This window comes from Helicoverpa zea, chromosome 3 (assembly GCF_022581195.2).
Source record: "Helicoverpa zea isolate HzStark_Cry1AcR chromosome 3, ilHelZeax1.1, whole genome shotgun sequence".
NCBI classification, from domain to species: Eukaryota; Metazoa; Arthropoda; class Insecta; order Lepidoptera; family Noctuidae; genus Helicoverpa; species Helicoverpa zea.
The window spans coordinates 6,312,361-6,327,043 of NC_061454.1; the positions used below are offsets into that span (position 1 = coordinate 6,312,361).

At 35.9% G+C, this 14,683-nt stretch overlaps 1 protein-coding gene across 1 annotated transcript; it reads right to left on the reverse strand.

Annotated features, from left to right (window-relative positions):
* Window positions 1-710: 710 nt before the first annotated feature.
* LOC124645629 (serine/threonine-protein phosphatase 1 regulatory subunit 10-like) lies at window positions 711-13,316 on the reverse strand. The gene is made up of 5 exons (XM_047185442.1): window positions 12,842-13,316; window positions 10,734-10,831; window positions 10,186-10,460; window positions 8,749-9,879; window positions 711-2,440 (listed from the first exon to the last, which is right to left on the reverse strand). Exons 1-5 carry the CDS (start codon window positions 12,842-12,844, stop codon window positions 981-983), a joined length of 2,967 nt encoding a protein of 988 aa, XP_047041398.1. The 5' UTR covers window positions 12,845-13,316; the 3' UTR covers window positions 711-980.
* Between the last annotated feature and the right edge of the window lie 1,367 nt (window positions 13,317-14,683).

Sequence of the window (14,683 nt, forward strand, 5' to 3'; positions counted from 1 at the left end):
CCCATACAATAAACCTGACTTTTTATAGTAATGGTACTGAATGTTTTATTAATATAATAAAAAAAAACAGACGAGTTGATTCTATTACTGGGGCCCGATTCTCCTAAGTTAATAATGTCAAAATCGAATCGCAATATGATCGCAATAGCAGTTTTAACTATATCAAGCATTCTGCTACTAATAAAAGACCAATCGTATTCGATTGACATTTGATTGGTGTGCGATTGGTCTGCTATTTTGGTCTATACGGTAGTTTGCTGTATAATCATTTTGCAATCGTAAATCATTTGCAGACAAAATGATTCATTATTGAATGACAGAAAAGGATAAAAACGTTTATCTCAAAGAAAAAATAGCGGAATGCCACATACGCTTCAATCGTAATCGAGTCGGGATTGGATCTCAGTCGAATCGAGTCGAACGTGAATCGAATGGCGCTTAAGTAAAATTAGGAGAATGGGGCCCCTGATCATCAGTGCCTATAATCGGTTCATCCATTCGCAGATAGATATATCTGCCACACACAACTTATAAATAATCCGTTTTAGTCGAGAGATGGTATTTCTCTAAACACAATCAATCAATGTAAGTAAATACGATAACAGTTTAGAGAGTTATGCATTTAAGACAAAAACCTTTAGTTAAGTGCCTACCAAAATGTAATACAGGTAGGTAATATGTATTGAAGGGATAAAGTGAAAGTAAATGAATATACTCAAATTATTTAACTTTGTATTTCGTATAAACACTTATGAATATCTTTACATTATGTACATATTTTAACTATTACTTAGATAACTATTTACATTAAGCAGTCTTTTTGGGTGTTTATTCTAAACTGTAGGGAATATCTACGGCACGGCAGCAGGATTGTATAAATGCTGATCCAGTCGTAAACGCTTAAAACTGGAACTATCTTAATGACTTTTTTTATTTACAAAATTTCTTCAAACCTAATGTAGGTACACCTAACCTAATCCTTAAAATGGACAATTTACACCTGGATGCAAAAATGTACAATTGTCACCTTGTCGACAAGATCCTTTTCGTTGGAAATAAATGCAAACCGCTTTGCGGCCACCACGAGCACCTCCTCTTCCGCGCTGAGGGCCATCCCAGCTTCCAGCGTTTTTACCTCGCCAGTGTCCGCCATTGCCACGGCCCCGCATGGCTCCACGGAAATTTCCCATACCAGGAAAACCATCAGGGCCTGAAGGTGGAGGCCCTTGTGGTCCAGACATATTGAAATCCATTGGAAACATATTTTGTTGCATATTAAATCCTTCTGGTGGTACAGGAAACATAGGATTCGGTCCTCCAAACATTTCTGGTGACATCATCATATTTTCTGGAGGCATCATCATTCCCGGCGGTAGGTTACCGGGCGGAATACCTCCAGGCGCCATGGGCCCTGGCATGCCATTAGCCATCATATGCGGTGGTACTCCACTTGGCCAGTCAGCAGGAACCATGTTACCCTGAAACCCTGGCACACCAGGAAATTGTGGGTTTGGAAAAGAATTAGGGAATTGGTTCATGTTTGGTGGGAACATATTGGGAACATTCATGTTCGCCGACGACGGTGGTGCGTTACCCTTAGGTTCAGGCCAAGGCATATTTCTAAAATCACTTATATTATCTTGGTTACCGGTGACGTCATCAAGAGGTATAATCGTTGGTTCCGTATAAGGATGCGTTTCTGGATCAGGCTCAAATGCAGAGTCGGGGATCATAGATTTGGAGAAATAAAGAGGCTGTAATGTTCCTTTTTGTCGTATTGCTTGAATATCTTTTTCTTTACTATTTTTACCATGCTCTACCTGTACTTGACCATCGGCGTCAACAGGTATTAGCGGCCTCCAATTAGTCTTTTCCTCCATGACGTCATCATTACTGAGATTTCTTCCTTTTTGGAATGCATCTCTTTCGTGTATCCTTTCTAAGTATTTCATATCTGTAAAAGTTTTCGTTACATTTACTCTCTCCGTTTCATCAAGTTCAAAGTATTGGATTTCCTCCAATTCAGTATCTGGTTTCCACTTAATACTTTTTTTCGGACCCTTTCTTTTGTGGTAGCACAATACTCCTTTAAGTCCATTAATGGTTAAAGTGTGAGGTTCCGATGTATCCATTTTATCTTCATTATCTTCCTTAGTAACGTTTTCTTCCGTGTTTTCAGTTGCATCCGCATTTTTCTCTGAAACCTTTTCTTTATTATCTTCTGTTTCGAGCGTGTCTTGGTAAAATCGTGGTGGTACCGACTTGCTTTCACTACTTGGACTACTCATATTCGTGGGAGTGTGTGGTGGTGATCCGTCATTCCCTGGATTTCCATCCTTAGATCCACTTGTACGTCGTTTTCTTTTCTTTGGATCTCTTTTGTTCGTCGCTGAAGCATTTAGCGCATCCATGAACATGTCACTTTCTAACAACATTATTGCTGAAACAAAACAAAACATACTGTAAGATAAATATAATTCAAAAAGCATTTTGCACCTGTAGAAACATCGAAATACAATAAAATTAATAAGATAGCTAAGTCTAAAATAAACCTTAACGGGTTCAATTGTAATATCAGTCTTTCGTTTTAGCAATTAACACCTATGTAAAGAAGTATATATACATTATCTACTTATTACCAAACTACTAACGAAACAAAAGTATAAAATATGTATATTCTATTTTTCCTGTTGACTTTCTAATCAGTACCTTAACATTTTCGCAGACTGAAATGTATACGTCGTAGACAACCCTATCCTAATATAAAGGCCAGGAAGACTCAAGGACGTGGTTCCTACTGCTTATGGATTTTAAGACAGACACGTTTGTAAGGTCATATCATTACGCTTATAGCCATTTTGTACGAGGCGTTACCTCTGTTTGGCTTCATAGATACATGTTAAGCCAGTCGTCCACCATAATCTAAACTTCCATGATTTAGTGCCTAGCTCGCTTAGTCGTGCCATTTCATTTGTATAGATTAATCCAGCGCAAGATAAGCTGGCTATAACAGACAGATTAACAGCTAGTTACGGGGCAAAATCGGGTTGAAATGCCTTTGAGGCACGTAGGTATAACATACATATAAGGTACAACAATGAAAATAAATAAGCAAATCGGGTTGGTACCCTTTGTCGTGAGGTATCTTTCAATCGTAAGATGCTGCGCCTAGAGACGTGACGAATCTACCTACACACGACCCTGTCTGACGAAGCAGACTTGTCAAAAACAAACAAACATTGCATGCAACGGAATAGTCATCAAATAAAGCCTAATTATCTACAAAAGTTATTGCTAGATTTAGCAATAAAATACCGCAGTCAGGAAAAAAACTACAATTCATTCAGACTACCCCTTTAGTTAGTCATTAATTCTTGAGTTCAACAACCAAACAGATAGTGAAAGTCATTTCGCGTGGCGTAATCGAGAATAGCAGCTACTAAGAGTACATAGGCAATCGAAAACACTTTTAGACACTATTTCTTCATTTAGTTACGAGCCTGTAGATAGCTAATAATAATTGACATATGAACTACATGTACAATATGGGATAAATAAAAATAAGACTCTTGGAGTACCTATAGACGTAACAGTCATTGCTGAGCTTTATATCATGTTCTTGTTTTATGATGCCTGAGGAACTACTGAAAAAAAAAACCGATGCGAACTCACCTTGTGGCATCTATAAGTTAGTTTTATCTACTATATAACTATTATATTATATGTTTTTAAAAGTGTAGGTGAACTGAGAAACGATGTATTTTAATTTAAAAAATACTTATAACTAATCTCTCCGTTTTATTGTAACAGTTCATAAATCTATTCGATGTATTTTTAAGATCTATCTCAGCTTTAGCTGTTAGTTGGTTTACAACTGTTGTAAACCATCTAACAGTGGCCACTTTTGTGCGAGGAAAACACACATTCATCGTCACACAGAGACAACATCCGCAGCGCTCGGAACCTTGACCTTTTATTTGATAATCCTGTCCCACTGTCCCAGTTAATTGTATGCAAGATTTTTGGCTAATTTATTATAATTAAATAAATAAAGAATTAAGCAATTATGTAAGGATATGAACAATTCAAATGTTTAAATGGATTTACCGAATTACGATTTTCGCGGTAGGCGGCAATTTATCGTTTTGAAATTTTTGCTTTGTCGGAACAATTAGGTATTCTACTGTAACTACTACTAATAAACCTAATACTATATTACGTTTGTTTGTCCGGCTCCGAAACAACTGAAACGATATTCTTTCACTGTTGAAAAGCAACACTTTTCCTGATTAAAATGGGCTATATTTTATCGGGGCACGGGCAGCAGTTCCCCCGGCAAGCGGATGAAACCGCGAGAAAACAGCTAGGGTTAAGGTGCTCGGGTTTTTAGGGTGTGCGTCATCCAGTACCGATCGATCGCGGTTCCAATTTTTGTTTTTACCTAGGCACGTTAATTTCATAAAACATTATGAAAATGATTAAGTGATGATCAGCCTGCCACCAATTATCCAATTTTTAATAACGTTCGTAAAATTTAGTAAGTACTTAGATACATTAGAATAATTCACTTAAGACCATCGTATATACACATACATAGATGCTACCGGGACGGCATGGCAGAAGATTTTCCATGGGTCAGTGCAGACTAGCAGCTAAAATATTGAAGCATTATAGCTGCCTGCCGACTGAATCTATGTGCACCATTTTATATTCGTACAGTGCTAACCTAAAACAACACACTGTTTTATAGGCGATTTATTAGCTTTTATGACACTATGAAATCTCTTTAATTTTTTTTAGGTATGTTACGATTTTAGTTAAGACTGAGCACCGAAATTAAAGGGATGATTACACTGGCGTTGAATGGTCATAAACATTCCTAATAACCGCGAAACGACACACAGTCATAATAAAATCTACCTACAGTCGGCAGAATAAGGTGATTACTCAAATATGTACTTGTATTTAAGATCTTGACATGACTTTAAAACAAAATGCTGCTGATAACAATGTAAATACAATAATAACAATTCGCTAGGTAGTCGATGAAATCATTATTTAAGAAGATAGTTTATTTAATTTAGTAGTTAGTTAATTTAATCGATTTGTGTAAAAAGATTATTTCGGTATCGGCCTTTAGTTACGCCTACTCATTTTTTTTTATAGTTTAAAGCAATATTTTGTAAATTATGTTACTGATCTGAAGTAGTAAGTAGAGAAGGATAAACAAAAAATTGTTGAAACATGAATAGGCACGCATTAATATGACGTATCTACTACCTACGTATACTTATTCGAATAAATTATGTTTGCGAAAAATCAGGGTCAGGGCCATGAGCAAATGGCCGTATCTTTATTTCTAATTAAATGTATAGATAAGTAGGTAACCTATAAATCGCAGTCGCAAAGCTCGGGTTTTAAAAAATGTAAAACAATAGCGCAATGTTAAGTTATATAAGGGATTTGTCTGTATGGTTCGTATTCTTGAGTAACGTAGGTATAGGAAATTAACTTTCAAATAAATACCTATGCGGATTTGGAAACTAACTCGTTAATCATAATTTACTCGAAGTACCTATATACACATCGCGTGTTTATTAACAATAAATAATAATCATGCGCTAGATATTTCGATAATAGCTAGGTAGGTACAACTCCACTCACTACGAGATAGCATGAGATTTCAGAATCAAAGTGACTCATCAGTTATTATCAAATAAAAATCTATAACTAGGAAAAAATGCAACTTCATACAACAAACAGTTGTTGTTTGAAATCGAAATGAGTGCAGTTATACACAGATAAAAGTTTAAGCACAATCTGTCCATAAAACAGTTATTTTTATTTAGCGTAAATAGCTGCTAAATAATAGACTTACTTTGTGTGAATAGACTTATACAACTGGACTTTTCGCCTTATTAAGATGTTAACATATTAACTCTGCATTAAAAATTGCCATCATGTCTACTCACCACTGAGGGTGTGTATTATGGTGAAATTCCATCGGAGTGTGCCACTGTGGCACACAGTACAAATGTTTCTTCTGGTCGACTCATCTAAGCAAATATAAACAATATTGTGCGTAACACCCCTTTAGTGCACGCACAATGTTAGTCAACAAACGAGTGCGAAACATTTTGATGGAATGTCACCCTTAGGCAAACAGTTCAGAGTTAGTTAACTATTAAACATTATAATTTTAATTCAAAAACTAAGATTTAGTTAATCAGACCAGATTTGATGTTTTCAAACACTGTTGTGATAAACTACTGTCGTCCTAAACTTTATGTACGTACCGTTCTAAATGCGGTAGGTACCTAACTATACCATAAGCACGTGGAAAAAACTTGCATTCTACTAACACACTGTCCTTTTAAAACCTTTACTTGGACACAGGCCTCTTGCCTAATATTACAGTTAATTATCTTGGATACTAGAACTTACGTTATTTATATGTTAGGATAATTATTTTAGTAGTTCACCAGCTTATCTTTAATATGCCTTATTTACCGAATGGCGGTATCTATACAATAGAATATAGAATAGTAATCTGCTTAGATAGCTTGCCTATTTACGTAATTAGGTTACTACCGTGGAATAAGGGTTTCTTTACGTAGGTAGCTGGAAGTGACGAACGCCACGGGTTACATTAGGGCTACTTTCTACGAAAATAAAATTCTGTGCAATAAGTACTACTTTTTCGGGACGCGATTTTTTTCTTATCTGCTATCAATTTAAATAGGTTAGGTAGGTACTGTGTAAATAGAGCCTATCAAAATATCTATGTTCTGCATAGCAAGTGAAGGTTAATGTTCTGTGATTAATTTCATTTAGCCAGCTACATCTAAGGCACATGCCTTGCCTATCCCCATTTGAAGAATGTATAGCCTGACGGTCATTTCTTAATCGGACTTGGTTCTGCTAAGCATTTTGCGAATATCTCCATCAGTTCACACGATCATTTGTTGACATTCACGTAGGTATATCAGTATTGCCTTTGGTTAGTTTGTACCTTGATACGCAGATATATACCTAAGTTAATCTACATTGGTAAACTTATTCATCACTTAGGAACTGAGTATATCTTCGTAGCGAGGTAGGAACCTACCGAACCATTTCAGTAATAAAAGGTTATCAACTTTTGTAAAACCAAACCTTTTACTGTGATTTAACTGATTCGGAAAAAACCATTACCTACTAAACTTTATAATTCAGGGTTACATTATAAGTCCTTTTGTAAAGCTACATTGTACTTTAGCACAGCAGTCAGTACTTTGTTATGTAGCATATTTTTTTCTTTTCTAGATATTATTAGCAGGTAAGTAATCTTATGGTTCTTCCGGAAAGTAATTGGAAACTTGGGAATGTATTTGTAGAGGTTTATTTTTCCTTGTGTAGCAAGCAAGTCGATAGGCCATCTACGTACTGAGGCCAAAAATATATAGGTACGGTGTCGTAGACGGCGGTTTCTTTTCAGGTTTACTAGATGTGGTATTAACTTCCTTTGCGTGTATTGGCCTGATATCAAATATTTTGCAATCGGCGATAACGATATGTGGTGATTGCGTTAAGTACCTATGTAGCTACATAAGCATATTTTACCGAAATCTTTCTAGGGCACTTAGGTATTTTTGTAAAATTAAATTTACACTTGTGATTCTACGAAAAATACCTAACTACATAGATATTCTAAATAATCAAATTGTTAATCTAGAATTTGCAAATAAATAAAAATAAACTTTTTGAATGACGTTGTTGACTGGCTGAATTATTGATCAGGACCGGTATAACGAAATCAACAGCAAGACAGCCATGTTGATTGTATAGTAACTATAACATCAATCAACGATTCTTTAGAACCACCGACCATATAATGAATCGGGCTTGTAGATTCATTAAACTAGACTCCTTTCAACTATTCGAAAGTGATTGGGTGTCTGCTGTTGTTTATATCTGGCTTTGATTGAAAACGCAAGCAGTATATTGAATTTTGATAATATTATTGCTTTAGAAATATATGTCAGGTCTAACTCGGGTATTCAGTCACACAATAGAACTAGTCGAATTTTGGTTCTTCTGATTAATAGACTAAGGGAAGCGTACTTCATCATAGTAAGCGGGTGTTTTGCTTATTTTACTGTTCTAGACATAAGTTTCGACAGGGCATAAATCTCGGGAAACATTAGTTCTGAACTGGTCTGTTTAACTAACGCTAAATTGTAGGCCTAATTATGGAATCTTGTGCATCTAAATTTCTTTTTTTTATATAAAAAAAGATATGGTATGAAGCGTAAATCTCCTAAAATCATGTCGTAGTCGTCTACTGTTATAGTTATTCTGTTCTGTTTCTGATTACATGGATTGCTGAAGAACCACTCCTGGAGCGACGTTCTCATCAGCGCTGCGGCGAGGCCCCCGGTCGGATCCAGTGTAGGTGCGCTGGTATTTTCACATCACGACTAAGTCTTTAACAAATTTAGGATATTAAACTTGAACTAAGCATAAAACGGAAAAAGTCATAGATATTGATTTCAATATTTATTTGAAAAAAATACTTTACAAGTATTAAAAACACTTTTGAACCCGTTAAGTTATACATTTTAGACTTACCACTGACGTTAATGCAACCTAAACAATTGAAAACACTTGGTGACATTAATGGAACACCTTGCCACCACCACTGTAAATCTGGAAAAAAAGAAAAGATTAGAAATATATCAAATATGAAAGATATAGAAAAATACTTACGTTTTGGTTTAGGAGGAATTAATTTGATTGCACCGGGTTTTTCAACGGGTTCTACCGTTTTTGGCTTTTTTTCTGGAGGAGGATCATTATGGACTGGAGATGGTCGTTTTGGTATTGATACTGTTGGCGGCAATACAGGTGTCGATTTTTTTGTTAAGACTGCTGCACGCGACGGTGGTGGCTTAACTTCTTCTTCAAGTCCATGTTTCCTAAATTTAGAATTGAATGTTTTAACCGTTTTTGGCTTAGGTTCGTCTGGTTTTCTGACTTCTATAGATATCGAGGGTTTTTCTTTTTTAGCGTCACTCAGTTTCGGTATTTTGCCAAGTTTATGAACTGATGGAGTTTTATCATCTGACTTCTCACTTGATTTGTTAAGTGAGTTTTCTTTACTCTTTTCGCCTTTTTCTTCTTTTCCTTTGTTTCTATCTTTGTCGGAAGATGTCCGAGAACTTCGATCTTCTTTTGATTTGCTACTGGAAGACGATGATTTATCGCTAGATTTTCTACTGCTACTTTCAGTCCTCGATTTAGAGCTATGGGAAGAATTCCTGTCTTTATCTTTCGGCCTATCTTTACTACTGTTATGACGGCTAGAACTGCTTTTGTGACTTTTATGTTTATCACTTGAATGAGACCTACTTGAATGTTTTGAAGAACTGGTAGACTTAGAACTACTACTACTACTACGTCTGTCGTCTGATTTATCTTTACTACTACTTTTTGATTTAGACTTTTCAGAATCAGATAGAATTTCAGTTTTACTTTCACTATCATCATCTACTTGCGATATGACTTGTTTTCCATCCTTTAAACTAATCTTCAGAACTGGCAATGTTTCAGGTTCGTTATCTAATTCTTCTTTTATTTGTATATCAGTCAAGATTTTATCATTGTCGACATTATTAGAAATGTTTTTCTCTAATTTCACCCTTTCTTCACTTTTTATTTCAATGTTACTGATATTATTTTCATGATCTACATTGGACTCAGATTTTATCAGGGCCTCGGCGTCAGATTGCGCCTCTGTTATTATTTGAGGTATATCAGAAAGCTGGACCGGAACAACTTGCTCGCCCTTGACAGTTTTTAACCACTGTTCAACCAACTTTGATGCTAGGGCTCTTATAGCTGTAAAAAAAGAATTATTAAAGGTAATAAGAATATTTTTATAATTCATAAGAGAAAAGAAATAAAATGTAAGTCATTTCGACTATATTATATATAATTATAGTATAATGTATATTCAGTCATTAGAGGCGTGTTTCTTATATAAATATTTTTAAACATATGTTTGTGAAAAACTCGAAAACAGCTGAACCGATTTTCATGATTTTCGATGATTTCAATTTCACTCCTTCTCGGAACAAGGGAACGCGAACGGTTAATATTCTAAATACACGCGTTCGTGGGCAAAAGTATTATGAATGTTCTTACCGAAGTGGTTGTCGTCCTTTGATAATTCCTTAACTAACTTAGGGCAGTTGTTAGTTTTCAAGCGATCTATGTCAACAGGGCATAGTAAAAGCAGTTCCAATAACTCCTTTACCAGCGGCCAGTTTTTTGTGACTATACTTTCAGTCAACCACATGTGTACTAAAACCCAGCCACCAGAACCCATAAATAAACCAAGTAACTCAGTTTCAGTACATTTTAGTATTTGTATGTAAATACATTTGGATACCAATTTCTTCGAAAACTTAGTCATAAGGCTGGAAGGGAAAAAATATACATTTAATCAAATTGACAATTTAGGTAACAAAGGGTCATTATATTATTCATTAGCGTACTAATCATTCGCATCACAATCATTTTTTTAAACATATTTTCGCAATATAGTTTCGCGACAAACGTAGATTTTCTTATAAATATAGCACTAAGGAAAAAAAAAGTAATTTCTCAACTGATGTATTTGCTTACATCTTCAGTATGGTGGTTCAGTATGGTATTTGCTCGAATTGTAATAGAAAAGAAGAAAGACTTACCTAGCCAGCCTCTGGACTTCGTCTCTGCTTTTGATGCCACCATTAGGTGATAATAGCACACTCAGGCAGTTCAGCAATTGAATTGGATCAATACGCGGCTGGAACAAAAAACAGTACATTATTGCAACTGAGCTGAAAGAAAACGTCCGTGTATGGTATTGCGGTAAAAAAAAACAGCTGAACTATTTACTTGGAAAATAACGTTAATTATGCAGAGGGTGAAACCGCATTCATGAGTTCATAATCCTAATCAGTTTTATAAAAAAAAAAAAAAAAAAAATATGGCGTATGGCTCGCTAAAAAGTAGCCTTAAGATTATATTGTAAGGCTACTTTCATAAAACGTCAGTATTAGGTGGGGATATAAGAAAGTGAAAGCGAGTTTGCACTGCTTTCGCGTCAAAATGTTTATGATTTAAGGAATTGTTATGGAATGTTAAGTTAATCATCGCTACTCGCTTCGTACATGTCGGTTACCTACGGCATTACTGAGAAGCAAGTGGCCCGTAATATATTACGAATAAAAATCTATCGTAGAAAAAAAGTTGCAATACTGTTAGTAACCACTTTTTTTGCTATTATTATTTGAAACCCTAGCGAAGATCAACTGCATTAATTGTGTAAAGCCCGGTTCTTACAAAAATAACCGATATGTTTTTCTTAAGAACAATCGGATCGTTTATTGTTTATTGGAACCGAGCATAACATACTTATTTAGTTTGCAATAGAAATAACACGACCGTCCGAGTTATTTCTTTGTTCACCGCTAAGGCGTCATAGATAGAAGTGAGATAGAGCGATCACTTGTAAAAAAAAGCTAGCAATACATAACAAGTACGTATAATGTGTAAGTAGGTGTTGAATTTAAATAGTTGAAAAACTCGATCACACCCGTGGTTTCGGCAGCGTTCCGGCGTATGCAGATTACGTAATAAACTATCCAGATTTACTTCAACTAATATCCACGTTAAAAACAATTCGTCTTGTCTCACTTATATGCATTTCAACTGTTTGAAATTCGTATTAGGAATACATCGAAGTCAACCAGTATGACGAGATTGTAATAAAAAAAAAAACAAAATGGCTACGTGCGAGCCGGACTCGCGCAAGGGTTCCGTAATACAATTACATTTTCTGCACAGGTGTTACCTAAAATATTTATTTTACTTGCTAGTTTTTTGTTTTTATATATTAATTTATGTTGGTCAGCAAAATACGAATCTATCAGTGAAATTTCCAATTTGTCTAGCTATCACGTTTCATGGGATACAGTCTGGTGACAGTCGGACGGACATTGAGGTTTTATTAACAGGGTGGTCCCCGTTTTACCGTTTGAGTACGGAACCCTAATAAAGGACACCTGGAACCTTGGACTAACAAGGTTCAAAGTCCGATTCAGACTACAGTAAATAAGCTATAGTTCGGCCATTCAGAGAATGCGTTCCTGACACGTCGCGATTGAACTGACGACGTAATAACATTCATTGATTATTGATATAATAATGTTGTTTTAATGCTCCTCAATTGTTAAAACGGTAAACAACCAGCAAAAATATTTTTATCGTAACTGCAACGCCATTGCAAAGTTACGTCGTCAGTTCAATCGCGACGTGTCAGGAACGCATTCTCTGAATGGCCGAACTATAATTATAGGGGAATACAATTAGAAAGGGAAAAACGGAGATTTGATTGATTATTTTGTCAGATTTTTATTTGGCGCAGCTGGTAGTGTGCGATAAATGTGATTCAAGGTACGCGTTCAAAGTTCAATGCAATGCAAACCACGGAGTGCCTGTTTCATTTTCAACAAAGGAATCAAAATGGTGGACGATTACAAGGCCGACTTGTCTTACGTCACGTGTAAAAATACCACACATCACGTGATATTGTTCTAGAAGGTTCGTTGGTAGGTAATCCGGTAACTGTATACCTACACATTTGCGTACGCAGAATAAGTACCTATCATCGATGATGATGATGATAATAAGATAGCATGGTATATTCTTGGTCTACATATTATGTCTACAAATATATTGCGTGGATGTATTTCATTCTCTGAAGTAAGGTAAATCTATAGTAGATAGGTAATAGGTACATTATTTAACTTACCATTATTTTAATTCTATAGTACTTCAAAAAATAACACGACACCCGATTGCACAATGGTTGAAATGCCACGCCTTGTGCTCCAGAAACAACATGGCGTCATATCATTGTAGCAATCTAATAGTCTTGCACGAAGAAACACTTATTTTCTAGGTTTTAAGTTCATCAACATGTAATTACACTATTTTAAAACGTATTTATACGATTGTCTGTATTCACAGCAGAGACAAATATATATAGATTTGGTAATTGTGCAACTAATATGCTACGTAGTTCATTTTAATATTCCTACATTTAATATTCTGTTCCATTTAAAGCCTTACAGAAAGGAGTTTAATTAAATTAAAGGAATACACTTTCTAAAATTCTGTGAGTTGGCAGATTTCCAAGCTAAGGCCAGCTATATAATACGTTCGATCCGAGTAAACGGCTGGCAAGCGGGGAGATTGCTTGAAGAATGAAATTGAACAAAATTGTTTAAAGATGAATGAACTACAGTATGAGCGGGGAGAACGGAAAAGGAAGTAAGACTGAACTATGGGTTGAATTAGAGTTGCCACGTAAAACACTGATGTAGTAAAATACTGATGTAGTAAAAAACACCCGTCAGAGCCAACTGGCTGACGTAAGTTTACGTGGTTTTCTGTAAGTAAAATAATTCCATTTAAAGTAGTTTGACCTACACTGAGTAAAATAAAATGAAATCAATTATTATCAACAAAGTGGTCCATTTTAAATAAACTTTAAAGTTTGTAAGCCGGCTGTTATTTTTGCATTTTTGTTCCCTGACAACCAATCATACCAAGTACCAAGACATACTTATAGTGCTGCCTGGACTGGCTTGTTTAAGTTGAGGAGGTCAATAGGCACTTGTAAAACACTGGTCTTCAACTGCATCAGCCCAAATGGATTATAAGTGCTTTACAGAGTCATCATCATCTCTTACAGAGTCATCATGTTGAGGGCGGCGTCCAGTCTGACCGGATGCCGCTGAGTACCAGTGTTTTACAAGGAGTGACAGCATATCTGACTTCCTCAACCCTGGGCAATCCAATACCCTTTGGTTAGACTGGTGTCAGACTTACTGGCTTCTGACTACCCGTAACGACTGCCAAGGATGTTCAATGACAGCCAGACCCTACAGTTAAACGTTCCCTCCAAAATACAGTAATTGTCCAAGATATACTTAGAAAGTACATACAGACTTAGAAAAGTTGCATTGGTACTTGCCTGACCTGGAATCGAACCCACGCACTCAAACTTGAGAGATTGGTTCTTTACCCACCAGACCACCACGACTATTTTTATATATCCTTCATAACCGTAATGGCTCTCATACCATAACCCAATATCGTAATATTGTGCAATTTAATTGTTCGCATGGAATAAGGAAAGATACATAAGTGGAGATGCCATAAGCAAGGTAAGTCAGACGCCTTCTACTAGCCCAAAAAAATCAGTTACAAGTGTACTAGGAAGTAGGAAGGTATACCCGTGCGCCGCCCGTGTATATGGGCGGAAACAGTAACGTTCCTCGAGATTTTCTATTATGACCTCTTCACTCGTCATTTTGGTCTCCGTGATATTGTTAGTCTAGGTAGCGCTTAATATATTTTAATAGGCAACATCTTGCATGCTTTGACGATAGGCAGGATTATACCTGATTAGTTGCGACTGTATTTTGTCGTAGATAATTTATTTGACCAAAAATATAAATCATTAGGGACATTAGCAAAACGGCAAATAAAGAATTTTATTATATGAATTGGCAGCACTGGAGTCCAATTGACCGAATAATTGTTTAAATTGTTTTGGTATGAGGAGCATTGAATGGAAGTATGACAT

What these genes read in the sequence shown, in the direction of transcription:
- LOC124645629 (XM_047185442.1), bottom strand. An exon ending in AAAGGACGACAACCACTTCG is followed by an intron (nt 9,880 to 10,185) that starts GTAAGAACATTC and finishes CTTTTTTTACAG; the next exon opens with CTATAAGAGCCCTAGCATCA. An exon ending in AATTCCTCCTAAACCAAAAC is followed by an intron (nt 2,441 to 8,748) that starts GTAAGTATTTTT and finishes GTTTTGTTTCAG; the next exon opens with CAATAATGTTGTTAGAAAGT.